This window comes from Bos mutus, chromosome 22 (assembly GCF_027580195.1).
Source record: "Bos mutus isolate GX-2022 chromosome 22, NWIPB_WYAK_1.1, whole genome shotgun sequence".
Lineage (NCBI taxonomy): Eukaryota > Metazoa > Chordata > Mammalia > Artiodactyla > Bovidae > Bos > Bos mutus.
In genome coordinates, this window is record NC_091638.1 from 14,394,743 (window position 1) to 14,422,528 (window position 27,786).

Consider the following 27,786-nt stretch of genomic DNA (forward strand, 5'->3'; position numbering starts at 1 on the left):
AGAGCCAGACATCCTAGAATGTGAAATCAAGTGGGCCTTAGAAAGCATCACTATGAACAAAGCTAGTGGAGGTGATGGAATTCCAGTTGAGCTATTTCAAATCCTGAAAGATGCTGCTGTGAAAGTGCTGCACTCAATATGCCAGCAAATTTGGAAAACTCAGCAGTGGCCACAGGACTGGAAAAGGTCAGTTTTCATTCCAATCCCAAAGAAAGGCAATGCCAAAGAATGCTCAAACTACTGCACAATTGCACTCATCTCATATGCTAGTAAATACTCAAAATTCTCCAAGCCAGGCTTCAGCAATATGTGAACGGTGAACTTTCTGATGTTCAAGTTGGTTTTAGAAAAGGCAGAGGAACCAGAGATCAAATTGCCAACATCCACTGGATCATGGAAAAAGCAAGAGAGTTCCAGAAAAACATTTATTTCTGCTTTATTGACTATGCCAAAGCCTTTGACTGTGTGGATCACAATAAACTGTGGAAAATTCTGAAAGAGATGGGAATACCAGACCACCTGACCTGCCTCTTGAGAAATTTGTATGCAGGTCAGGAAGCAACAGTTAGAACTGGACATGGAACAACAGACTGGTTCCAAATAGGAAAAGGGGTACGTCAAGGCTATATATTGTCACCCTGTTTATTTAACTTATATGCAGAGTACATCATGAGAAACGCTGGACTGGAAGAAACACAAGCTGGAATCAAGATTGCCAGGAGAGATATCAATAACCTCAGATATGCAGATGACACCACCCTTATGGCAGAAAGTGAAGAGGAACTAAAAAGCCTCTTGATGAAAGGAAAGTGGAGATTGAAAAAGTTGGCTTAAAGCTCAACATTCAGAAAACGAAGATCATGGCATCCGGTCCCATTACTTCATGGGAAATAGATGGGGAAACAGTGGAAGCAGTGTCAGACTTTATTTTTCTGGGCTCCAAAATCACTGCAGATGGTGACTGCAGCCATGAAATTAAAAGACGCTTACTCCTTGGAAGGAAAGTTATGACCAACCTAGATAGCATATTCAAAAGCAGAGACATTACTTTGCCAACAAAGGTTTGTCTAGTCAAGGCTATGGTTTTTCCAGTGGTCGTGTATGGATTTGAGAGTTGGACTGTGAAGAAGGCTGAGCATTGAAGAACTGATGCTTTTGAACTGTGGTGTTGGGGAAGACTCTTGAGAGTCCCTTGGACTGCAAGGAGATCCAACCAGTCCGTTCTAAAGGAGATCAGCCCTGGGATTTCTTTGAAGGAATGATGCTGAAGCTGAAACTCCAGTATTTTGGCCACCTCATGCGAAGAGTTGACTCATTGGAAAAGACTCTGATGCTGGGAGGGATTGGGGGCAGGAGGAGAAGGGGACAACAGAGGATGAGATGGCTGGATGGCATCACTGACTCGATGGACGTGAGTCTGAGTGAACTCCAGGAGTTGGTGATGGACAGGGAGGCCTAGTTTGCTGCGATTCATGGGGTCGCAAAGAGTCGGACATGACTGAACGACTGAACTGAACTAACTGGGGAACTCCTAGATACTTACTAACCAGAAACTGTTCAATGATTTTAAAACATTTATAAACGTGGGTGTAGACATTCAATAAATTAGTGTTAAATAAATATGAGACACCGGAGAAGGCAATGGCACCCCACTCCAGAACTCTTGCCTGGAAAATCCTATGGATGGAGGAACCTGGTAGGCTGCAGTCCATGAGGTCGCTAAGAGTCCACACGACTGAGCGACTTCACTTTCACTTTTCACAAGGAAATGGCAACCCACTCCAGTGTTCTTTCCTGGAGAATCCCAGGGACTGGGGAGCCTGGTGGGAGGCCGTCTATGGGGCTGCACAGAGTCGGACACGACTGAAGCGACTTAGCAAAAGTATGAGACACAGAGACAGTGTACTAAGCTGTGTCCGACTCTTGCGACCCCATGGACTGTAGCCTGCCAGGCTCCTCTGTATGTGGGATTCTCCAGGGAAGAATACTGGAGTGGGTTGCCATTTCCTTCTCCTTAGATATTCATAGTCTCATGTCTGGAGGAAGAGACAGGCTGCAAGGAGGAAATTTCAGAAAGTACTAAGTAAATCACATTAGGAATGAAGAAACCATTAGTAGAGGAGGCAGATGTTAACATAAAATTGGAAGCAAGAGGCAAAACACTGAGAATCTTGAATGGCTGGGTAAGAACTGTTAATATTCTTTTCTGCATTCTGAATGTTGCAAGGTCTCTGAGCAAGGGAAAGCTATGAGGAAGGCAGTATGTTAAAATGCATTTGTAACAATGCAGCGTGAATTTCAGGCTTAAACACCTTAAAGGAAAGAGATGTGTAGGATTAGATAAAGAGAGGACTGTCAAACATCAAAACATGGAGGTGAAATCTACCCTGAGACAAGGCTGAGAACTTACTCTGGATTGCTATGAGAAAGGGGTAGATAACCAACTCTTCTTGGCATTTTCTGTACAGGCTCTTCCAAACTTTGTACTAGGTGGTATCCTGAGTCAACTCCAAAATTTTATGAACTGAGTGAAAAACTTTTATGAACTGAAGTTTATATCCTAAGACTTTCCAGTCTTGTGTTTTCACGTGACCTGAGTTCTATGCAATACTCTCTTGTCTTGTATGAATGCATAGATACTCAAGTATATCAACAGTAACCTGGACACATAAGTGGATGGAGAAATAAACAAATGGTGGGAATATATATATATATATACACACACACATATATATTATATATATATTACATTTTTAATTGAGAGAAAGGTAAGACTTCAAAATAAGTATTAAATATAATTTCAGGTAGTAAGCCCTAATGTCTGGCTTCTTGGATAAAATCAACAACAAATTTTAATTATAAAGGCCCAAAAGGCTCCAAAAAAAAACACACACACACACACAAAAATGACTTCAATAAAGTAATTCTCAAGGTTTACAAAATTCTATGCAAAAAAACTGGAGCACTAGAATTATTCTGATTCAGAGGAATGAAAGAGTATTTATCCTTACTTCTCAAATTATCCCAATTTAGATTCTCATAGGTGGTTCCCCCAAGGGAGGGGGGAAAAAAAAAATCACTGTACCTAAATGCACTGACTTAGGTAAACACTTAGAAACATAAAAGGATTTAAGTAGAAGGAAAAAAGTGGAACTTTCATTTGGTACAAAAATATTTAAATATTCTCTGCAAAAAAAAAAAAGTTTATCTAAGGAAAGGCTGAAAATGAAATACTCCTACATAGTCTGATTCCCATCAAAGTTGGTCAAGTTCATGCCTATTTTAACACAGAATACATAGTTAAGGAAGATAAAGATGCAATACAGAGAACCATCTGGATGTCTTTTGAGCCACTAACATAGAAATTTGGTAGTAAAACTCAAGACTTTGCTGGATGTTATTTCAGAGACAAGCTCTACAGTGTGTTGCCACAACAATACCCATTTATAAATTCATATTTCTAAAAGGAAATACAATTCTAAGTTGTCAAGGATACAGTCCTTTCTGAAATTCTGAAAAACAAAGTCTTAATAATTTATGAAGTCATTATAGTCCTGATGATTGTACAGGTCACAAGAGAATTAGAAAACAGAAGGAAAGGAAAAAAAAAGACAGTACTCACTTTACCCAGGAGAGAAATGCTGAATGCTCTACTGTCCTAAAAACACTGTAAACACGTTTACATCAGCATGATCTCTTTTCAACACAAAACACTCAAAGCCAAAAGAAAATATGAAAATAGAACAAAAACATGTTGGCAAAGTGGTTCCAATCTACCAAAGGCAAATTTCATAGCACAGTTTCCCCCATGGCTTTCTACCGGGCATAAAGCCTTCCTTGATATGCTACCTAAATAAAATAAGCTCTCCCTCCATTCCCCGCGTCAACTGAGGTGAAAAAAGCATAAACTAAAACTTGAGACACCTTTTATTTGGCAGACTTGCTGGGGGCTTAAACCTGAGAGGCAACCTCTCAGATAGCTCTGAGGGACTGCACAAAGAGGAAAGAGAGGAGCCAGGATATATAGGCACTTTTATAACAAAAAATAGGTAGATAGTTGGAACAAAGGATTACTGTTAATTAAAGAAAAATCAGACATCTCAAGTTAATCAATCTAGCACTTTTCTCTGTATGGGAAGATGCAAGAGTCTGGGATTGCTGAAATCATTCCTTTGATACACACCTTAGCTATCAAGGACCTATTCTTTCCTCCATCCTGAATCCCCCCAGGGTACACAGTCTGGGGAGGCTGCAGCAGCGGACAGCTTGATGGCCACACCACCCCTTGTGGATACGGCAGGTGTCATTCTCTATCTACTTACACCATTCTGGTTTTTCTTCACAGCGCTCACAATGAACTGAAATCACCTTACGTGTTCATTTGTTTAGTCTCACCCACTAGACTGTAAGAGCACCAAGAGGCAGGGATTCAGTCTTTCTCACCATAATATCCTGAGTGGCTGACACAGAAGTCACTTGACATCATTTATTGAATGAATAAAGAAAGAAAGGAGAGAGAGAAGCGAAGGAAGGGTTTTAAACCTCCTATGAATGATCACACAAGGGAGTTCAAATTACATTATTTATGTTTGTATGAATATTAGAATTTCCTCTTCCCTAAGAAGAGTAATGATATGTTCCCTGAACGGATGATGTAGTCCCATTTACAGCTAAATACTGAAAGAGCAATGCCTTCCCCTTATGTAACAAGCGACAGAAAAAAATTTTCAGTCAGAAGACTACTTTTCAGTGTTAAGATTTCACTGATAATAACTTTGATATAAAACTTCTGAGCAGTAATGATTTTAATTAATGAGGTCAGTCTGGGCTTAAGCTCCATTAAATATTGCCTCTTTTTCTTCTGCAGCAACCTTCAAAATTAAATCTTGTCTCTGCTGAAAAAAATCATGCCAATTTTCTGAGTACATGTGGTTTATCTTTCTTCTCAGAAAAAAAAAAAAACTTTTTCTCATTAATCATACAGATAACAGTTGGCATTCCAACTGTCTTGAAGAAAGGGCAAAAATGGAGAGAAGAGGTGGGGAGGGAGGAGGAAGTAAGGGTACACACACCAAGTCAATGGCAGGACGGAGATCTGAATACAAATATATTCTAATCACAAGATCCAGACTGCCAATGACTGACATTACCAAGCTCAATAAGTAGACAGTTTTCTCCAGCTGGTGGCCAAGGAGGAAGTCAGGGAAATGGCAAGCATGAAGGGGATTTGACAAACTGCTGCTGATTCGAAGATGGAGGGGCCATGTGAAAGGAGTTCTGGGCAACTAAAATACCAGGAGGAGGCACAGAAATAGGTGCTTTGGTCCTGCAACTGTGTACAGCTGTATAGATAATGGCCCCCAGAAGACATGTTCAAGTCCTGACCCTAGCCCTGGGAATGTGACCTTATTTGGGTCTTTGCAGATATAGTTGAGTATTTCCAGGTAAGATGGGCCTGAATGGAGGGTAGGCCCTAAATATAATGACTGATGTCCTTACAAGAGAGGCAGAGGAAACTGCGAAGCTGGGAGGCGAGGAGGCCACATGAATGCAGACAGAACTGGAGGGATACTGCCATAAACCCACGAAGCCTATAGCTCAATTCTCCCTCAGAGTCTCCCTCAAAGAAAGAACCCTGCTGACACTTTGATGGCAGACCTCTGGCCTCCTAAATCATGAAAGAAAACAGTTCTGTTGTTTTAAGCCGGTCCCTGTATGGTAATTTGTTACAGCAGCCCTGAAAAACTAATACAAACCACGAGAAACAATTCTGCCAGTAGCCTGAATGAGCCCAGAAGCAGAATTTTCCTGGAGTCTTCAGACAAGGACTAAGCCCAGTATCGTATTGTGCATGTGAGTTACTCAGCTGTGTCCGACTCTTTGTGACCCCATGGACTATAGCCCGCCAGGTTCCTCTGTCCATGAAATTTCCCAGGCAAGAACACTGGAGTAGGTTGCCATTTCCTTCTCCAGGGGATCTTCCCAACCCTGGGATCGAACCTGAGTTTCCTGCATTGGCAGGCAGATTCTTTACTTGTCTGAGCCAGCAGGGAAGTCCTGAATTCTAGTGGTTGGGATCTTCCCAACCCAGGAATTGAACCCAGGTCTCCTGCATTGCAGGCACATTCTTTACCGACTGAGCTACGAGGAAGCCATTAACGTGTTATGTATCAATAGAAAAGCTAATAGAATGTTTAGAGTTTAATTTTCTTGTATTGTTAGTTAATACTTCTATACAAAATTAAAGTTGTGATGGAAACATCCCTTTCTTGCTCCTGACATGGAAATGTCCATAACAGAATACTATTTAGACTGTGATCAAAGGAATCCAGTGTTCTGGGCCATGTTAACAGGTAAGCCGTAGGAAGTACTGTCGTGTGGCATATAATGTCGAGAAATCCTAAGCTTACAAAAGTTAAATGGGTAAAAATCAAAAGCACACAGAATATTTCAGGAAGAACACATGTTCTAAAGCACGTTTATAAACATGTACAGACCCACAATTTAAGAAAGGTGGCTTCCATATTTCTTTAATGTATATTTAAGTGAGGGGCTTCCCAGCACAGTGGTAAACAACCTACCTGCCAATGCAGGAGACACAGGAGACTCAGTTCAATCCCTGGTCTGCTTACTGCCCACTGCTCTGCCTCTTCCAGGCCTGTGCTTACCCCATTCCAGCCTAGGGTATCCATTCCTCTTCTATCTAATCATTCTCAGGTTTCAAAGTCTGACTCAAATACCAACTCTGTATAAGTCGTATTATATAATCTTCCATATACGAAAAGGCACTAAACAAACACGTGAAACCAAAGTTCATCCCTTTAGAAAGCAGAGCATGGACAGTAACTAGAGCTGACGGTATTTTGATATTTACAGCTCATATAGTAAGTCGTTTACCCATGGTATCTATGATAGCTGGGGCGATGGCTAACTTTATGTGCCAACTTGACGGGGCCACAGGCCATGAAGGGTTCATTACTGATGTCTCACCATTATTCTCAGCGCATCAGTGAGAGTATTTCCAGGTGAGATTCACTCAATAGACTAACACAGATTACCCTCCCTAACGTGGGTGGGCCTCGTCTCATCAAATGAGGGCCGAAAGAGAACAAAAAGACTGAATCAGAAGGAACTCCCCTTGCCCCGCTTCCCTGAGCTGGGACATGGCATCTTCTACTGCTTCTGAACTGAAATGGAGACACTGACTCTTCCTGAGTCTCCAGCCTGTCAGCTCTCAGACTGGCACACTCTCAGCTCTCCTGGTTCTCAGGCCTTCACACTCAAACTGGAACTATACCATTGGTTCACCTGGGTCCTCATTTACAGACTGCCAATCTTAGGACTTCTTGACCTCCATAATCACGTGAGCCAATTCCTTATAACAAATCTCTCTTCTGCTCTCGCACTCTCTCGCTCTCTCTCTCTCTCTCTATATATATATATACACACATACACACACACACATACTCACATACATCTTATTCCTTCCATTTCTCTGAGAATCATAACTAATATTTATTTTAATATGGCATTTATTCTTACAACTGAGTTTTCATTCAAATCACATCACAGTTCTGAGAACCACCTGGAACACAGGTATTACATGGTACTTAACAAGATTAAATTACTGTGCTCCCTGAAAATTTTACAACAGCTCTTAGAAGAGACATCCACTCTTCCCCTAGGATCATCACCCAGGGGCCACTTAACTGAGCAGAAAGAGCCTCCCTGAGAACAAAGCCGCACAGATGCAGGCAGAGTAGAGACGGTGAGGAGGACACGTCCACACAGTATTGTGGACATAATTCAAACCCCCGAATTCAGCTGTATTTGACACCAGCACAAGTCTGACTTCTTAGTTATGTAAGAAAATGATTACTTAGCAAGTTAGTCTGAGTTAAGTATTACTGTTTGCAAATAAAACTGTCCTAACTAATACAACACTTTCAGGTGAAAAGACTGAAAAAGATTGTCACAGTGGCTGTATCTAAAGTAGTGTTTACATTCAAAGATAATTAAAACTTTAACAAAATTAAAAGGATCAACATTAATATGTCTATTTGCACACTGAAGCAGGTGCTATATAGCTCCTGTAAATTCTAGAAACTTCATTATTCTTAAGCCATTATATGTACATACCATTATGAGCATTTCTAAACTTATAATTACCAAGAGCTATCTTCAGAAACCAAATTCCTTGTCTAGGTTTCTAGTTTTCCATTATATAAGTTAAATGAATGCATCACTTATATTTCATTTTTTAAAATTTGTACAGATTACTTATTGAGCCCTTACCATATATGACAAGTGGGCACAATTATTATTAACTATCTAATGGCCACTCCTATGAAATATGTACTATTATTGTACCACTGGAGAGGGAAATGGCAACCCACTCCAGTATTCTTGCCTGGAGAATTCCCTGAACAGAGGAGCCTGGTGGGCTACAGTCCATGTGGTCACAAAGAGTCAGACACAACTGAGTGACTAACACCACTGTACCAGCACAATCTTCATTTTAGAGTTTAGTATGAGAGAGTGTGATAATGTTCCTAATAAAAAGAGTAGTGGAGCTCCATGTTTGTCTAGAGCGTATTATGTCCTACATACTGCACTAGGTGCTCTAAGAGAAGCATCCCATGTAATCCCCATTTTTGAATCTTCTGAATTAGATACTATTATCCTCCTTGTATGGAGAAGGTAATGGCATCCCACTCCAGTACTCTTGCCTGGAAAATCCCATGGATGGAGGAGCCTGGTAGGCTGCAGTCCATGGGGTCACTAAGATTAGGACAGGACTCAGCGACTTCACTTTCACTTTCACGCATTGGAGAAGGAAATAGCAACCCACTCCAGTGTTCTTGCCTGGAGAATCCCAGGGATGGGGGAGCCTGGTGGGCTGCCATCTATGGGGTCACACAGAGTCGGACACTACTGAAGCGACTTAGCAGCAGCAGCAGCAGCACCCTCCTTTTATAGATGAGGAAACTGAGGCTTAGAGAATGAAATGCAGAGCCAGACCTACACTTCACATCAGAATCAGTCCACAAGCTTTGAAAACCTTCTACATTACATCCCAGTAAATCCCATACTATTATCCAAAGTATGTTTCAAATTGCTGAACAAAGACCTGAGCTCATCTACGTTACATTTGTTCTTGAATTGCCATGTGATTTACATGTGTGTTTTCCTCTTTAATTCCTCACCTCCGGAAAAGGTACAGATGCACATGAAAGGAAATACATATTATTCATTACAGCTCAGATGAATAAAATAGGAGCACTGAGTTATAGAATCAATACTTTCTACACTAAAAACTGTTCCAAAAGTGGGCAGACTTTAGAAACGAAATTAGATAAACGTGCATAGGTGTTAACAAACTAACGTTAAGCCAAGAAGTTTTACTGGGGGAAATACTTGGGGGACATCTCAGGTCCTGGAAAATGCTTCAGTACAATTTCAGTACAAGTTGTCAGGCAACAGATATCCAAAGTATATCTTTTGAAACCCTTGGGACTGCCGTGGTGGTCCGGTGGTTAAGGATCTGCTTGCCCCTGCAGTAGACACAGGTTCAATCCCTAATCTGGGAATATCCCACCTGCCTCGGGGCAACAAAGCCTATGTGCCACAATACCAACCCCACGTGCCCTACAGCCTGCAAGCGGCAACTACAGAGAGCCCATGCACAGCCACAAAGACCCAAAGCAACCAAAAACGAATAAATACATAACATTTTTTTAAAAACACGTATTTTGCACAAAACTACACTTAAGCATTTTGTTGTCAGAAAGATACATATGATTATATGTAAGTAGTTAGGAAATGTAGGACGGCAGTGAAAATATTGATCGGTTCCATGAGACAAATCTGAATCTTTGGACTTCCCTGGCAGTCCAGTGGTTAAGACTCCACGCTTGCAACACAGGGGGTCATGGATTTGATCCCTGCTCAGGGAACCAGTGTTCTTGCCTGGAGAATCCCAGGGACGGGGGAGCCTGGTGGCTGCCATCTATGGGGTGGCACAGAGTTGGACACGACTGAAGTGACTTAGCAGCAGCAGCAGTGAACTAAGATCCCATGTGCCACACAGTGCATGGCAAGCAATCCATCATTTTTTTAAAAAAAGATTTGAATCTTATATTCATCCACATTAAGTACAAACCATATATGCACATATGCATACATAACAAATGCAACCAAAAATATATTCATTGATAGTTTATCACTGAAAAAGCACAAATGACAAGGTTTAATTTTTTTTTCATATAGATTATCATTTTCTTACATGGGGGTATCAAAAGTATCCTTACTGTATGTTACCAAGGCTCTCCCTGAACCTAACTGCAGAAGCATGGGGAGCAGAAAGAACCAAGGGGCTGGCCTTATACATCAAGCCATCAGGGGTCAAGCTCCCATGAGTCAAGACAGGCTCTCTCAGCTGGGAGTAGGGTTGCCACACACTGGCTACACATTTCGTAAAATATATCTTCCTGAGTCAACAAGCAGTGATTGAGCTCTTCAGAATATAATTAGATCTCGTTTCTATATCGTGGAAAAAAAAATGTTTTTTTAATGAGAAAGATCTTGAGAGGTTTAACAAATGTCAGGGAGCAGTTGGTGCAGTGGCCATCCTTGGAAACTTGCTGGCCTGACTGAGACTGCAGCCTAGGCCCTGAGGAAGCAGGACCAGGCATGTATATCAATGCCTGACACACCTTCCAACATTTGTTTAATTTTGGAAAAAAAAAAATTATTTAATAGTGATATATGGCATGCACTTATTTAATTTCAATTTCTTTTGTTTAATAAAATTTACAGAGTTGCTTGAATTATAACATGCCATTTTAGAGCTTAACATATTTGCACTGGGTACTCTCAGCAGTCATCCCCTTGTGTGTCTGCTACATAAGCAATGGAGTAAAAGAAAAAAATACACCCCTTCTGTTAATTAGTACTCATTAACTGTTCTGGTACTATTCCCCACCTCAGCTCCCCCAAATATATTATTTTTAATTAAACAATTTCCACTCTAAGAGTTTGGGGAGGAGTGAAGGAAGATGTCCTTCCTTCTCTATTATTTCTGAGTAGGTCCAGGAAAAGTCCCAGTTTCAAGTTCAGAAGTCTCATCATGCTGACCTTGAATAAAAAACCTTATCCTTCTGGCCACAAACACCTTTGAATCTGCAAAAGTTCAGTCATGTGCCTTATGAAAAACAGATAAAGCTCTGAATAGATGTTTCTGAAGATGGACTGAGATTCTCCTCGGTCCCAAGCAGTGTAGTAGTTACTGCCTCTCTTTCTAGACCTCCTACAGTGAGTGCGTGAGCACACACACGAAAATACAAGGACCCTCCCTGAGACCCCAAGCCCACTACTGGACCTGATTTGATGGCGGCATCCTGGGCACCCCACCCTTCCCTGCCTGAGTGCAGCATATGGGACTTACTGGGGAAGTAAGACATCTCTAATTAGAGCCAGAAGATTGTTGTCAGAGTCGACATTCACCACCTCCTTGCCGTCGTCAGGCTCCTGGTTCACAAGCAGAGATGTGGTTTCTGAGAGTAGCCGCAAGCTAAAGAGTCTCCACTCCACTGGAAAGACAGAGAGATGCCAAGAACGTGACCACGTGGAGTCGGAAGGAAAACAGAACGTGTACCTGCTGGTGCTTGTTGACGAGGTCACACTTACCATTCTGGCTTTGAACCAATGACACCAAGGGGGGCAGGATATAATCAACCACCTAAAAGACAAGACGTAAAAGACTCCGTTCAAATCCCAACAAACAAAAAACGAATACCGTCTGTGTGCCCAATGCACAGCGGGGTCAAACAACACTCAAAGGTCGGAGTTTGGAGCAGAGAATGGTTTAGTGCGGGGCCCTGCAAGGGGATGAGTGGTTCATGCCCAAAAAACCCCAAACTCCCTGAAAGCTTTCAGTTCAAGCCTTTCATCAGAAAGGTGAGGGAGGGGTGTGGTTAGTTGTTGCAGACTTCTAGGTGTCAGATCCTGTGTTCTTGTAGCTGGTCACAATGTTCCCATAAACCTTCACCAAACAAATGTTATTCTCTGTTCTGATAAGACAGGACAAGGTCACCAGGCTCACCTTTCACCCTCCAAGGCCCAGGCCCGGCTAAGAGGAAGGGGCCCCATTCAGGTCAGTCCCCCTGCCCTGAAGGCTGGCACAGCCCCCAGCCTAGTCCTCCCACCAGTGCCCTGCCCAGCTGAGGAGGCGGATCTCAGCTGGCAGCATCCTCAGGGCCAGGTCTCGACTCCGCCCAGCTGTCATCACTGAGGGAGCCAGGCACCCAGCACGCCGTGGCCCTCGGGCTGCCCTAACAGGGGCAGTTTTGTGGACCAACATCCAGGATGACCGCCACCACCTTTAGGTCATGAAGGTGGGGGTGGGGGAGAGGCCTGCTGCTGGGAGCTGGCGTGAGGAGCTCCGCCTGTGGCAAAGGTCATGAGGAAGGAGGCTCGACACATGCAAAGGTGGGATGGAGCCTCAGGAGTCCCCCTGGAAATTCTCGAGCATCTACCCCCAAAACCAGAGTCTGCCTACTTTACTGCTTTGTGCTCTCACCTACACCTCTGACTTTACGGGGGGCTGTCCCCCACCACCTCTCTCTGAAAAAGAGTTAACTTACAGCTCCAGTGGGAGTGACAAGAGTGTTTCAACCTACAAACTCCTCTGAAGGTTCTTCCGGCCACATGTGATTGTTCAGAGCCTCCCAACCGTGAGAGGCATGAGATGTTCTAAACTGTCTAAATACAGATTCCTTTGAGCAGTTAAAAGATTGATTAGAAATTGTATTGGTGAAGGGTTTTTCACTTGTTGGGCCAATGACTGCTGCTAAGTTTCCATATCCCTTACCTACTGTGTCCCTGGGAGTGTATTGATTAATATAATTGGTGTATAGGAATGTAAGTAGTAGCTTTAGTGTTTGTAACCTTGGACCCTTGAGTTAATTCTTTTCTTGTTATAGCCCACCACACCTTTGCCCTATAGGAATGCAACTTTATCTAATGCTTTCAGAGGGTGGTGCCTGACTTTAGAATAATCACCTTTAGAGAAAAATAAGTTTTCTGAAGAAAGGGTCATAAAATGTTAACAGGCCTCTTGGCCAGAAGATGATGTAAATCACCTAAACTTTTGCATATGATAAATTTGCAGGAAGAAAGTCTGGCTTACTGCTGACTCTACCCCGTCCCCCATTATACTCTATGCACGACTTAAGGTATAAAAACTACTTTGGAAAATAAAGTGCGGGCCTTGTTCACTGAAACTTGGTCTCCCCATGTCGTTCTTTCTCTTACCTTCTGGCTGAATTCCCATCTGGAGCGTTGAGGCTCATCAAGCCTACTATGCTGGGGCTTCTAATATCTGACCGGGAGGCCTTAGTGTCTCCTCTCCTTTGGGAGAATGGGAGGACGCCTGAAGCCTACATAGGTGACACAAATTCCTTAATCTTGGAATTTTATTAGCTTTCCACGTAAACCAAGGTATTCAGCCTCTTTTCTCCTCTGAATTTTCTCACTGAGCTATCCTTATTTGATCACTTTATATCTTTAATTCTATCGTATCCTGATCGCCAAAGCCGTCTCCCCTTGAAATTCCCTGGATCCACTGGGGCTGGACCCCGGCAGCCTGCATCTCCTCAAAGCCTGGGCCTGGCCAGTGGGGGGCCTGGCAAGAGCTCTGGAGCCTGCAGGGCACAGTCCCCTGCCTGTCCCCGGGCCCCCACCTCACCTAGGCTGAGGGCCTGGAGGTCCTGGGAAAGAAGGCCACAACCCACCTCTCACTGCACTTTCTGCCACGAGGACCACTGCCCCACTGACCATAGGCAAAGTGGGCCTCTAGCCACAGTCCTCACCCACCCCCCAGGGTCACGTGTTCACATGCTAAGTGTCAGTCACACCTGCCCCGCCCCTGTTACAATATCAACCACTACCCACACTGTTTTTCACTGACAAATCACTAGTCAGAGGGGTGAAAAACATCAACAGCTAAATTTACCCAGCATCTAAACTCTGCATGACATTTAATAAACAACCAAGCTCATTTCAACCTGAAAAAGTCTTCAGGTCAAAATAACTGTGATCATCAAGACAGTAGTTTATCAAAACCTTCAGAGTTGATGAAAGGAACGTTAGTATGTAATACAAAATATGCCTGGCATGCATTGACATTGAACTGTCAAATTAATATACATTTAAGCTGGTGATCATTAATCAAGTTTAAACAATCATCAGAATGTTGGGAAAAAAGGAGATACATAATCCTCATGTTTTCACAAATACATCAAAGCACTATGACAAGTTGATCTTGGTGGTTTTGAGATGCAGATTCAAAAGATCTAAATCCATTACACATACCACCTCTATGATTTTCTTGTTATATCAGACACAGCACCATCAAATACGGATTGAAATCGATTCCACAGTAACAATTTACCCCCGGGATGAAAACGCGTGATGAAGAAAGGACAAATCACTCCCACTGTCTAATTCTCAAAACAACTGTCTCAGCTGGTGAACTATTTCGGTGACAATAAATAAAACTCTACTGTTTATACCTGCATTGATTCCTGATCCTAAGATACGTATTCGTTCTCACCACAGACAAAAAGCAGAAGTGGCCACAGCCCAACATCACCCTCCTGTTGTCCAAACCAATGAAAGAATGCCCTGCACAGGTGAGGATCTCCACACATGGGTAGTGGCCCATCAGTATCACCCTGTTCTAGTGCAACTTCACAAAATAAATTTACACATGACAATATATCTAGACAGTTGTACAAGACCCATACAAGGACTAGGTTTTTTTTTTTTTTTCACCCTCATTCATTGAGTGATGTCACGTCACTTAATAGACCTCAAATTTCACAAACGAATTTTGAAAACTCTAAACTCTCAGTTATGTCAAAGGCAAAAACTATGCAAACAAGAGAAATACATCTCACCATCAACCCCTATCAACATGCTCAACACCCATTTTGAAGGTTTAAGAGAGCATATTAAGAGAGGAGTGGGACTAAAATAAAATTATCTACATGTCCAACTCTATAAGTTTGACAATTAAGCATGGTCCAAAAAGCAAGACTATCAGAAGATGAATATCCAAAAATCAATACTCTTCCCAATGTTTCTACAACAACCAATCAAACAACATAATTTTAAAAAGACACCGTTTACAACAGTGATAAAATTCTAAGGGTCTATGATATCATGACTTTTACAAAATATAAATACACACACATATATAAAATATTTATAAATGTAATAACCATTGATAACTGGTTAAAAAAAAAAGCTGGAAAGCTATCATAATCATGCTCACAAGAAGAAAACAGCTAAACAAACTGAAAATCAACAACTCATCTCAGATAAATCAGAGAATTAAGGTCACAAAGAAAACCAACTGTCCACTAGAACTGAAGACAAAGGCCAAGACAGAAAATCACAGCTTAACAGGAGCAGAAACTGCCACTGGAGCCAGCAACTGGCACAAAAACTTAAACAGCACTTGACTAGAGTTAGAGTCTGAGATGATAAAACCTCCTGGAGGCCCAGCCTTAGTGCAGCTACCCACCTCCCAAAAGTTTTACTTCCCAGAGCCCCACCAGATTCTCAGACTGAAGATCAGAGAAAAGTCTCACGTTTCTGGCAGACGAAAGGAAAAACTAACCATTCTGAAATATGTTTAGAGCATTCTTTTCTCCTTAACATAGGCTGGACTCAAGAGACACTATTCTACCAAAAGCTGAACCTACTCGGGTTTTACCAAAACCTGAGCTAGGGGGGAAAATATCCAATTCCAACACCCTGTAAGCCTTCCCATCTCACCAACTGGGGCAGGGGGTGGGGGTGCTGAGAAGTATGTGTGAGGGTCACAGCCCAGGCGCACAGGCCCAGAAAAGGAGCGTGCCCTAAACCTAGCAGCTGTGGATCTCTACCTGCTCCACCACACCTCACCACACCAACAGGGCTCCTGTGTAATAACTGGGGTTACAACCGAGAGAGCTGCATAGGCTTTATTCCAGAGGCGCTGCTAGGGAAACCCGAAGATGACAGGATAAACGAGACAAGGACATTACAGGTAATTTTAGCCTCTGAAACCTGTTTACAGCAAACAGTAAACATAGCCCGGCTCCTAGCCAAAGAAACATAAAACTTCATAATAATAGCTAGCTAGCTCATTGATCTCAGGTCATTTTACCTGATATATCATGCTGGAATGAAATATTTGTAGTGCTGAGAAGGAAAAAACACCACCAACCTAGACTTCTGAGTGAAATTATCCCTCGGGAATAAAAGGAAAACTAAAGAATTTCTCACACAAACAATAACTGAAGAATTGTTTTGCCAGTAGACTTGCCTTGTAAGAAATGTCAAGTTTCTTAGAAAAAAGGAAAATGACACGGGTCAGACACCGATCTATATGTTAGGGAAAAAAATAAATGAAGATAAAAATATAGTCATTGATGAGAAGCTTCAAAGCAGTCAACTCTGTGCAAATTAATCTATCAGTTCAGTTCAGTAGCTCAGTCATGTCCTATTCTTTGCGCCCCCATGGACAGTAGCACACCAGGCTTCCCTGTCCATCACCGACTCCTGGAGCTTACTCAAACTCATGTCCATCAAGTCAGTGATGCCATCCAACCATCTCATCCTCCGTCATCCCCTTCTCCTCCCACCTTCAACCTTTTCCAGCATCAGGGTCTCTTCCAATGAGTCAGTTCTTCACATCAGGTAGCCAAAGTACTGGAGTTTCAGCTTCAGCATCAGTCCTTACAATGAACATTCAGGATTGATTTCCTTTAGGAATGACTGGTTAGATCTCTTTGCAGTCCAAGGGACTCTCGAGAGTCTTCACCACCACCAGAGTTCAAAAGCATCAATTCTTCAGTGCTCAGCTTTCTTTATGGTCCAACTCTCACATCCATACGTGACTACTGGAAAAACCATAGCTCTGACTAGATGGACCTTTGTTGGCCAAGTAATGTCTCTGCTTTTTAATATGCTGTATACATTGGTCATAGCTTTTCTTCCAAGGAACAATTGTCTTTTAATTTCATGGCTGCAGTCACCATCTGCAGTGATTTTGGAGCCCAAAAAACTAAAGTCTCTCACTCTTTCCATTGTTTGTCCACTATTTGCCATGAAGTGATGGGACAAGATACCATGATCTTCATTTTTTGAATGTTGAGTTTCAAGCCAGCTTTTTCACTCTCCTATTTTCATCAAGAGGCTCTTTAGTTCTTCTTCACTTTCTGCCATAAGGGTGGTGTCATCTGCATATCTGAGGTTATTGATATTTCTCCTGGCAATCTTGATTCCAGCTTGTGCTTCATCCAGCACGGCATTTCTAATGATGTACTCTGCATATAAGTTAAACAAGTTGGGTGACAATATACAGCCCTGACATACTCCTTTCCCAATTTGGAACCAGTCTATTGTTCCATGTCCAGTTCTAATTGTTGCTTCTTGACCCACAAACAGATTTCTCAGGAGGCAGGTCAGATGATCTGGTATTCCCATCTCTTGAACAATTTTTCAGTTTGTTGTGATCTACACAGTCCAAGGCTTTGGTGTAGTCAATAAAGCAGAAGTAGATGTTTTTCTGGAATTCTCTTGCTTTTTCTATGATCCAACAGATCCAATGGCAACTTGATTTCTGGTTCCTCTGTCTTTTCTAAATCCAGCTTGAATATCTGGAAGTTCACGGTTCACATACTGTTGAAAGCTTGGCTTGGAAAATTTTAAGCATTACTCTGCTGCCGTGTGAGATGAGTGCAATTTTGTGGTAGTTTGAGCATTCTTTGGCATTGCCTTTCTTTGGGATTGGAATGAAAACTGACCTGTTCCAGTCCTGTGGCCACTGCTGAGTTTTCCAAATTTGCAGCATATTGAGCATAGCACTTTAACAGCATCATCTTTTAGGATTTGAAATAGCTCAGCTGGAATTCCATCACCTCCACTAGTTTTGTTCATAGTAATGCTTCCTAAGGTCCACCTGCCTTCTCATTCCAGGATGTCTGGCTCTAGGTGATCACATCATCGTGGTTATCTGGGCCATGAAGATCTTTTCTGTATATTTCTTCTGTGTATTCTTGCCACCTCTTCTTAATATCTCCTGCTTCTGTTAGGTCCATCTCATTTCTGTCATTTATTGTGCCCATCTTTGCGTGAAATCTTCCCTTGGTATCTCTAAATTTCTTGAAGAGATCTCTAGTCTTTCCCATTCTATTGTTTTCCTCTATTTCTTTGCATTGATCACTGAGGAGGGTTTTCTTATCTCTCTTTGCTATTCTTTGGAACTCTGCATTCAAATGGGTATATTTTTCCTTTTCTCCTTTGCTTTCAGCATCTCTTCTTTTCTCAGCTAAGGCCTCCTCAGACAACCACTTTGCCTTTTTGCATTTCTTTTTCTTGGAGATGGTCTTGATCCATGCCTCCTGTACAATATCACGAACCTCTGTCCATAGCTCTTCAGGCACTCTATCAGATCTAATCCCTTGAATCTATGTGTCACTTCCACTGTATAATTGTAAGGGATTTCATTTAGATCATACCTGAATGGTCTAGTGCTTTTCCTTTCTTTCTTCAATTTAAGCCTGAATTTTGCAATAAGGAGTTCAGGATCTGAGCCACAGTCAGCTCCCGGTCTTGTTTTTGCTGACTGTATAGAGCTTGTCTAACTCAATGAAACTATGAGCCATGCCGTGTTGGGCTACCCAAGACAGACAGGTCATGGTGGAGAGTTTTGACAAAATGTGGTCCACTGGAGAAGGGAATGGCAAACCACTTCAGTATTCTTGCCTTGAGAACCCCATGAGCAGTATGAAAAGGCAAAAGGATAGGACACTGAAAGATGAACTCCCCAGGTAGGTTAGGTGCCCAATATGCTACTGGAGATCAGTGGAGAAATAACTCCAGAAAGAACAAAGAAAATGAAAGTGAAGTCAATCAGTCATGTCCGACTCTTTGCGACCCCATGGACTGTAGCCCACCAGGCTCCTCCATCCATGGGATTTTCCAGGCAAGAATACTGGAGTGGGTTGCCATTTCCTTCTCCAGGAGATCTTCCTGACCCAGGGATTGAATCCAGGTCTCCCGCATTGTAGGCAGACGCTTTACCGTCTGAGCCACCAACAACACACAGTTGTGGATGTGACTGGTGATGGAAGTCCAATGCTATAAAGAACAATACTGCATAGGAACCTGGAATGTTAGGACCACGAATCAGGGCAATTGGAAGTGGTCAAACAGGAGATGGCAAGAGTAAACATTGACATTTTAGGAAATCAGTGAACTAAAATGGACTGGAATGGGTGAATTTAACTCAAATGACCATTATACCTACTACTGTGGGCAGGAATACCTTAGAAAAAATGGAGTAGCCATCATAGTCAACAAGAGTCCGAAATGCAGTACTTGGATGCAGTCTCAAAAATCGACAGAATGATCTCTATTCGTTTCCAAGGCAAACCATTCAATATCACAATAATTCAAGTCTATGCCCTGACCAGTAATGCTGAAGAAGCTGAACGGTTCTACGAAGACCTACAAGACCTTCTAGAACTAACAGCCAAAAAAGATGTCCTTTTCATCACAGGTGACTGGAATGCAAAAGTAGGAAGTCAAGAGATACCTGAAGTAATAGGCAAATTTGGCCTTGGAGTACAGAATGAAGCAGGGCAAAGGCTAACAGAGTTTGGCCAAGATAACACAGTGGTCATAGCAAACACCCTCTTCCAACAACACAAGAGAAGACTCTACACATGGACATCACCAGATGGTCAATACCGAAGTCAGACTGTTTATATTCTTTGCAGCCGAAGATGGAGAAGCTCTATACAGTCAGCAAAAACAAGACCAGGAGCTAACTGTGGCTCAGATCATGAACTCCTCATTGCAAAATTAATCTATAATTCCTATATAAAACACATAAATATTTCAACGAGGTTGTGTGAATTTCTCACACTGATCTATAAAGTATTTGGAAAGAATAGTAATGGAAAAACGTCAAAAAGCATGAAGCACTCAAGGTTTCCAGGTTTACTATGATAGGAAGAAATAAGCTGGTACAAGCAAAGGGCTAGACAAAGAGATTCATGAAACAGAACAGAGAGCCTACAAACAGATACATACGGCAGATGTGTCAATGGCAGATGGACTACTACCAACAGTGGAAAACCATGCCCAGAAAGCATCTGGCAATGTGTAGAGACCTTTTTGATTGCTGCAACTGAGGGGAGCCTCCAAATCTACTATGAAGAGGCCAGTGATGCTGCTAAACATCTCTCAATGCCCAGGACAGCCTCCACAACAAGGAACTGCCCATCTCCAAACATCCAGAGTGGCAGGGTTGAAAGTGAGACTGTTAGTCACTTGGTCATGTTTGTGATCCCCATGGACTGTAGCCCACCAGGCTCCTCTGTCCATGGAGTTCTCCAGGCAAGAATACTGGAGTGGGTAGCCATTCACTTCTCCAGGGGATCTTCCCAATCCAGGGATCAAACCTGGGTCTCCTGCATTACAGGCAGACTCTACCATCTGAGCCACCATGGAAGCCCAGTGTCAAGGCTGAGAAACTCTAGGCCAGGAATAACAAGGGGCACACTGTGAGTTAGGTGTGGACCAGAAGGGAAAGAAAATAATAAGCAAAGAAAAACCCCAAAACAAGTCAACAAGGTAGGGAGAGATTTCTCAGGTTCATCCTGTCTGGGGGGCAGCTTTTCTTAACAGTTATTTCATGTGAGGAACATGTATGACCAAGTATATGTAAACTAATCTCTTTATAGACAGAGTTACCAAGTAAGCCAAAAAATATCTTTTTCAAAAGCAGCCAGAACTGACCGTAGAGCAATAGTCTTTCAATAAAATAGGATACTGTATCACTGCTTCAAAAGCCGATAGTGTGATCTTGATAAATTCTTCTGATGCCATCAGTCCTAGAAATACAGTTAATTATTATAGATGTTTATTTACATGTCCAAAATCATAGGATCAAAATCTTCAAGCAAAGATGTAAAATGTCCCATGATCTACTCACCTACAGCTCCATCTATGTTAGTTTCTCCTGAGTCTATTGATTTAATATGACTCTGAAAAAAATATAAAAATGTTAATAAATGGAGATTTTAAAATAACTGATGTAAACACTATGCAGAGGGGGAAAAAAAAAAACTGAACATATGATCCTATGTGTTCATCATGATTTACTTCCAGTGGTAGGAATCAAGTGATTTTTATATTCTTTTTACATTTTTCTACACTTTCTAAATTTCATGTGATAAGTAGGCACTAATCTCTTTATCCAGAAGGCGAAAGATAACATTCTTAGAAAGTCTCTGATTGAGTTAACACACACAAGTCATTAGAAATTTTTTTCAACATCAAATCTCTATTTATTCAGCAGAAGTCATGTCCCTATTTTGAAATCAGGTGAATTTATTTCAGCCAAATTATATACGTAATAAATAAGAAAAAGAGGCATTTTAACAACAATTTGACTGAAATAATTTCACAATTTGATGTAAAAAAAATTCAAAGAAAGTATCTTTTGATTTCAATAAATCCACTTAAATGTCTACAGCTTAAGAAAGAAGAGACAAAACAGTGTTTATACTACAATTTTTCTGTATAACTTTTAAAGAATATGTAGATAACACATGAACATAGATGGAGACAAAACTTTTTGAGGGGGAAATCACAGGAACCACTCACAGAGGCTCCCTGTGAGGAAGAACACTGGATCAGGAGGTAGACGTTCACTAATCACTTTCTGCACTGTTAGAATTTTCTAACTATATACATGTATTAATTTTTTTTTTCCTTTGTTTAACAGCAACAAGGGTTTTCTAGATGGTGAAACTATAGGGTTCTTTTATTTTCTTCCTTATGCTTCCCCTGTTTAATTTTTTAAAAATCCCTACTGAATGTTTCATTGATTTGCCAATTTAAATCTCTCTGGGTCGATTTCTTTCTCTTCATTCTCAGTGTAACAGGAGTTAATCAGGTGAGAGTGAGGACAGAGCAGGAGACCCTGGAGATTCAGGGAGAGGAGGGAAAGTATGAACAATCATCCAGGTGAGCGTGAAGGTATATAAATTAGGAAGAGGAACCTGATGCCCCAGTCTGCAGAGAGGACTCGCCTGAAGTGAGCAGTCATGAATTTAAAGTGAGACCAGCTGCTTTCCTCATGTTTTTCTCGAGCCACACTTAGTCACTCAAAGCAGGGGTGAGGGAGGTAGAGAATTAAAGTGAACCAGCACTTGGGTTTGCCAGAGGAGGACGATGGAGGAAGGGACAGGAAAGGGATCACGGGTATACGCTAGGTAGGGATAGGGGTTGAACCAGGGACTCAAAGCTCAAGAAAGAGAATCGTCAAGTCACTGGGCCCAGGGAGGGCAGGGTGGTGAGTGCAAAGTGGTGAGGCCAATTTAAGTCCCAGAGGAATTAAAGGACTGTTGGAGATGAGGAGCAGGGGTAGTGAGCTGAAAATTAGGTGTCATAGCCAGATAGTATGATGCTGAAAATAAGGCTATGGGTGGAGGCAGCTGAGGGAGGGCAAGACACACCCGTGGGAAGAGAGGTGGTCGAGGAGCTGAGAGGATGAGGGGCTAGAAGGAACCTCCGCAGAAATACCTGATTCTCTAACAATGACCGCGAATCCGGTGCTGAGAGAACATGGGAGTGAGGGGGAATGACCCAGAAAAATCTGTAGATGACCACACTACACCGGGCATCTTCTGAGGCTGTGAGCTTCCAAGCTGGGAGTACAGCAGGGGAGCAAAAAGGGTGGGCACCTACTCCACAACTAGGCTCGTTAGATGGAGGACTGTGGGGCAAAAGTACGGCCCCATCTAGGGGGAAAAAGGCAAAGAAAGCTACGACTCCAGGGTAGACCAGTGCCCCTCATTACTGTTCAGTCCTTCTGAGAAGCTGAGAGTAAATTCTCTAAGCAAGGTGGGTGGGTATATTACTTCAGGGTGTGTTAAATTTTTTTTAAACAAACAATTTTTAAGAAAAGGAAAAATCTTCCTAACAAGAACACTCATGTGGCAATGAATAAATATATAATATCATATTTTTTAAATATAAGGGAATTCTTTGGCAGTCCAGTGGTTAAGAATTGGCACTTTCATTGCCAGAAGCTAAGATCCCACAAGCTGTGTGACAGCCAAAAAATAATAAATAAAAATATAAGAGTACCCTCTCTCTGCTTTATCTTCTACAGCTGAAGTCAAAATCTATCAACAGACCAACACTCACTTAAAATAAAAATCTGGAGAGAGTCTTTTCTGACTATCTCAAAGCCCAGGATTAGCAAAGATTTATTGATTTATTGCTGGTGGATATTATAATCACATTCTTGTGTGAAAACCAGAATCATTTCATCATTTCTTTCATTTGAAAATCTGAATTTTTCTTTTTGTAAAAAAAACTATAACCACCACATAATCACTGAACTTTCATAAACTAATGAGGCCAGAACTTGAGAATAAACACAACTAAGTCCTCTTCCTCAGCTCATTAGTCAAGAGCATTTTCAGAAGGACACAAGAATCACAGTGAACATCACGAGTTTTCAAACAGATTTCCTTAATATCATTGCTTCCTGTTTCCCAGCCTAATTCAGTGAAGGTACAAAAGAACTAAGGTGAGTTCACCTTGGAACTTCCCCACAGCACCTCCCCAGATGCCTTGCTGCGTAAGTGTCCCTGGGTACCTTTTTTTCCCCCTCTTACTGGAGATGGAGGCAGGTACAATGACACATTGCTTCTGCCAATAAGAAGTAAAAACAGCAATCAACAGCTGTGTAGTCCTCTTTGGCCTGGGCCCTTCGAAAGATTAATAATGGTTTAAAAGTGTCCTACTAAATTGCTTCCAAACATGTGCCTCTTTAAATCATAAAGACCCCAAAACTTCCTTTTGCTTGGGGGGGATGGGGCGGAAAGCTAAAGCCAAGGCCTCCAAATATAAAAAGTATCCTGAACTTTTCTACCAAAATAAATTTTTAAAAAATGATACCTATAGGTCAAAAGGCAAACCATGCCTGGTACCAGTATGAAAACAGAAACCAATGGGAAGCAAAATTCCAACAGCCCCTCCAGCCTGCGCCTTCAGGACCCTTCTAATGAGCAAAGATCACACCAAGTATGGCTGTTGTCTCCACCCACATGAGGCAGGTCAGCAGCCCCTGGAGAGCTCCTTTAGCAGAAGCCCAAGAAGTTCTTAGATACAGCTACTAATGGTGGACCCAAAGTCTGAATACCTCAAATCAGTGTGCACTTTTAAAATATAAAGGGCTTCCCTGATAGCTCAGTAGGTAAGAATCCACCTGCAATGCAGGAGTCTCCAGTTCGATTCCCAGGTCAGGAAGATCCACTGGAGAAGGGCCCATACCCCATCTTCTGCCCAAAAGAAAACAACCCACACAAATAACCAAACCAACCCTCTTAACTCCAGGGAAGCTTTGCCTAGACAAAATTTAAAGTAATTGTTCTCAAGCAGAAAACTCAAGGACTTCAACGTGCAGATTCTGCACCGTGAACTTCCCAGGGCTTCTACTCCTTCCAAGGGAGGAGTAGACCATGCCTCTGGCACTGGAGGGCACTGTAACTAACAATGGTATTTGTGGCATCTTCTGGACAGACTGTGGATCAACTCGCAGAAGCAACAGCCAACTCGCAACAGCTCACAGAAACACACACCAGAATTGGGTGGATAACTACAACCAGGCCCATGACTTCAGTCAACGCTTCCTCTCCCTGGACTAGTGTTTCATCAGTGCGGCCAACACTAAATCAAGAAAGATGGACGCACAGCTAAGGCCAAGTAACAGATGCGGTAAGAAAAGTAACAGAAAAACTCTGCAACTGGCTGCAACTCAAACTAGGAAAATGCCCCAAACAGAGCCAAGAGACCTCTTCCACTGTGTGTGTAAACTCCTATTACTTGAGCAACACTATCAAGGGAAAGACTGCTAAAGAATTTTCAGTATCACAGTTACCTTTGAACCAAGCAAGTTATCTCCCATTCCCTGAAAGTGCCTATGTGAAGCAAACCCATACAGAGCCCTATTGAACACCCCCACCCCTCAAAGGGTGCACTCCCTCCTGGGAGAAGGTGAGGAGGCCCTTCCTCGCGGGGAGCAGATGGGTTACATGAAGCAGAGGAGGTCTCCCTGAAAGACACAGATGGAAGTCCACAAAGACTTTTATATTGGAGTTGCTTAATAGTTCCTTGAAAATCTAAACTGTACTCAGTTAATGTAAGCACACCAAAGTACTACACATGAGGAAAAAATAGAATGAACACAGGACAATTCTACCTAGCCCAAACAAACAAACACTGGGCCAAAATATTCCAAGGAGGGCTGCAAGGGCAAAATTACTATGATCAGGCTCAACATGTCAGCGCAGTGGAGGTATAAGCACAGAACTACAGTGCTGCTCAAAATGATACCCATATTATCCTTAAAAAGATCAGAAAGCATATTAAGGAAGGTGGCAGACAAAATGCTCACAATTTGCAAATTCATGAATGTGCTACAAAAATTATATGCTTTGTAGAATTCAAGATTTGAGGATGATAATGATCTGAAGTTAAGTACAAAAGAACCTATACTGCATTGACTAAACACGCTGCTTATAAAAGTCAGTGACCTCTCTACTCAACAGTCATACTTCAAAACATCGTATGTTACTGTACGATCAACATTCTAGAAAACTACATCCTCATTTGTGGATGGTAATCATTTTTTCTTTTTTTGTTTACTCCAAACCAGCAATAAAATTGAGATATTTACTTCATTTTAACGAGACACCTATCTGATATGGCATTTTTTAAATCTCAGCTCAGCATTTATTATTAACATCAAAGGAAGACAGAATAGGCTGCGTGACAAATGTTTTCGTTTTCCCTTTATACACCTCGCTGTTTTATCAACAGTATATACTGTAAGTGTTCCAGGCAAGGGGAGAAGATAACATAATTCACGAGCCACAACCTTAACAAAAAGACTATTTTGTGTGTGTGAGCAAAAATCGAAGTGAAAGATAATACAGTGATTTGTTTTCCACTGCTACTCATCTCATTAAAATTAAAGATAAGGTTAAATTGAGCTCCACTTAGAGAAATGTCATCACAGAAAGAGACACGGCACATAGCTGGACAATGTTAGCCAAAGGAAATTATAATACTGTGTTTCCAGAATTCCATTTTTACCAATTTCATTATTTTAAATTTTTTCATGATGTTTAATACCAAACACTATGAAAATCTTTTCAATGGACTTATTTACCCTACCTGGTCTGTCTCTAAACAAAATGCGTTATCAGGAGAGAATGTATTTTTCCCCAAATGTCAAATTTTATTACAGTCAACAGATAAAAATACAGAAAGGTCACTTCCCTAGAGACAAATAAATACCACTAAGATTTTTAAATTACTTCATTCTGACACCAAATCCCACAAACAGTAGGGACAGCCACATTTTTATTAGGAACATGAAAAATTCAGCATTACTCACAAGAATAGTTCCATAACTGAAAAGGAACTCTTCTGTTACAACTTGAGGTCGAAATACCTGTGTGATGAGAGTTTGCATAGATTAAATCCTGAAAGCCATACATAAGAAAGAAATGATAATGTTTCGTCTGAGTTGACATTTCTCAGCTCCACTTTTTCCCAAAAGATGATACCTGAGACGTTACCAGGTGAAGCACTACAGGCATGAGGGGGAGACACATCTTCAGCTGCTTTGCTTGAACTGTGGATGGGTGTTTACGGCCAGAAACGTTAGCCAGGGCGTTAAGAATGTCACCTGCAAAGCACATCCCAGAGCACACGTGAGGTTAGAGACCACAAATGCTTAGGGACCACTAGCTGTAGGCTGAATATTAATGGGATTGCTAAGGGAAATAATCTCCAAATAAAAGAAGTGGGTAGTAGATGCACTGTTTTATTCCCAACTCTTGACATTACAACAGGAAGCTGTGGCCTCTGGGGACAAGATGGACATAAGACTTATCTCTCATCTGGAAATTTAAAATAGAATATAAAAATGATTTTTCTTTTTTTGTACTTTACAAATATCAACCATGAGTATCCATTACTTTTGTAAACAGGAAAAAGTTATTTTAAGATTTATAAGCTAACAGGTCATAGATTAGATTTCTCTGGTAGTAGAATAGGATGGTAGAAGTAAGAGATCAATTCCCAAAACTTCTCCTTGGATAGCCAAGTCCAACAATAAATAAACCTTGCCTTGCTAGACACACGAATCTCATCATCATCTCCTAAGACAAGATGGGTCATGTAAAAAGAAAGTCAGCTACCAATTGACCAGATTGTGGCCTTCGGTCTGGAGATTTTAAAAGGGTTACAATCCAGATAAATTTGAAAAGCTCTATTTTCAGTCATGAACAGGCAAAAATCTCCCACATTATTAGTAAGGAGCAAAAGGTTACTGTGAATCAGCCATGAAGATATTTTCATTACTTTAATATTCTGAATTTCTGAGTCTAAATATCTTTTACAGTAACAGGCTGGATCAAATTTAACATTTTAAACATTTCTGGTTTATAGCCACATCTGCTGGGAAAGCATGGAATGCGATTTTAAACTAAATATACACATTCCTTAGATAATTTTTGCATCTGTAAATAACAGTGAAATAACAGATTTTGTTAGCTGTAATAAACATCCTTTGAGATCATTATTACTTTCATCTTAAATTTTTCAAACCAATGAAATTTTCAAACTTTAATATCAAAA

General features: G+C 41.5%; 1 protein-coding gene across 3 annotated transcripts in view; it reads right to left on the reverse strand.

Annotated features, from left to right (window-relative positions):
• ULK4 (unc-51 like kinase 4) overlaps positions 1 to 27,786 on the reverse strand; it is a 502,164-nt gene that overhangs the window by 324,427 nt on the left and 149,951 nt on the right. For all 3 annotated transcript variants that reach the window (XR_011461930.1, XR_011461929.1, XM_070359559.1), the window contains exons 24-29: positions 26,712 to 26,833; positions 26,540 to 26,596; positions 21,056 to 21,107; positions 20,860 to 20,954; positions 11,689 to 11,740; positions 11,447 to 11,591 (exon numbers count right to left, since the gene is read on the reverse strand). Coding sequence is in view for 1 of the 3 variants with exons in the window: in XM_070359559.1 (XP_070215660.1) it covers positions 11,447 to 11,591; positions 11,689 to 11,740; positions 20,860 to 20,954; positions 21,056 to 21,107; positions 26,540 to 26,596; positions 26,712 to 26,833 (523 nt within the window). In the remaining 2 variants the exon portion in view is untranslated. The remainder of the gene's footprint in view (positions 1 to 11,446; positions 11,592 to 11,688; positions 11,741 to 20,859; positions 20,955 to 21,055; positions 21,108 to 26,539; positions 26,597 to 26,711; positions 26,834 to 27,786) is intronic.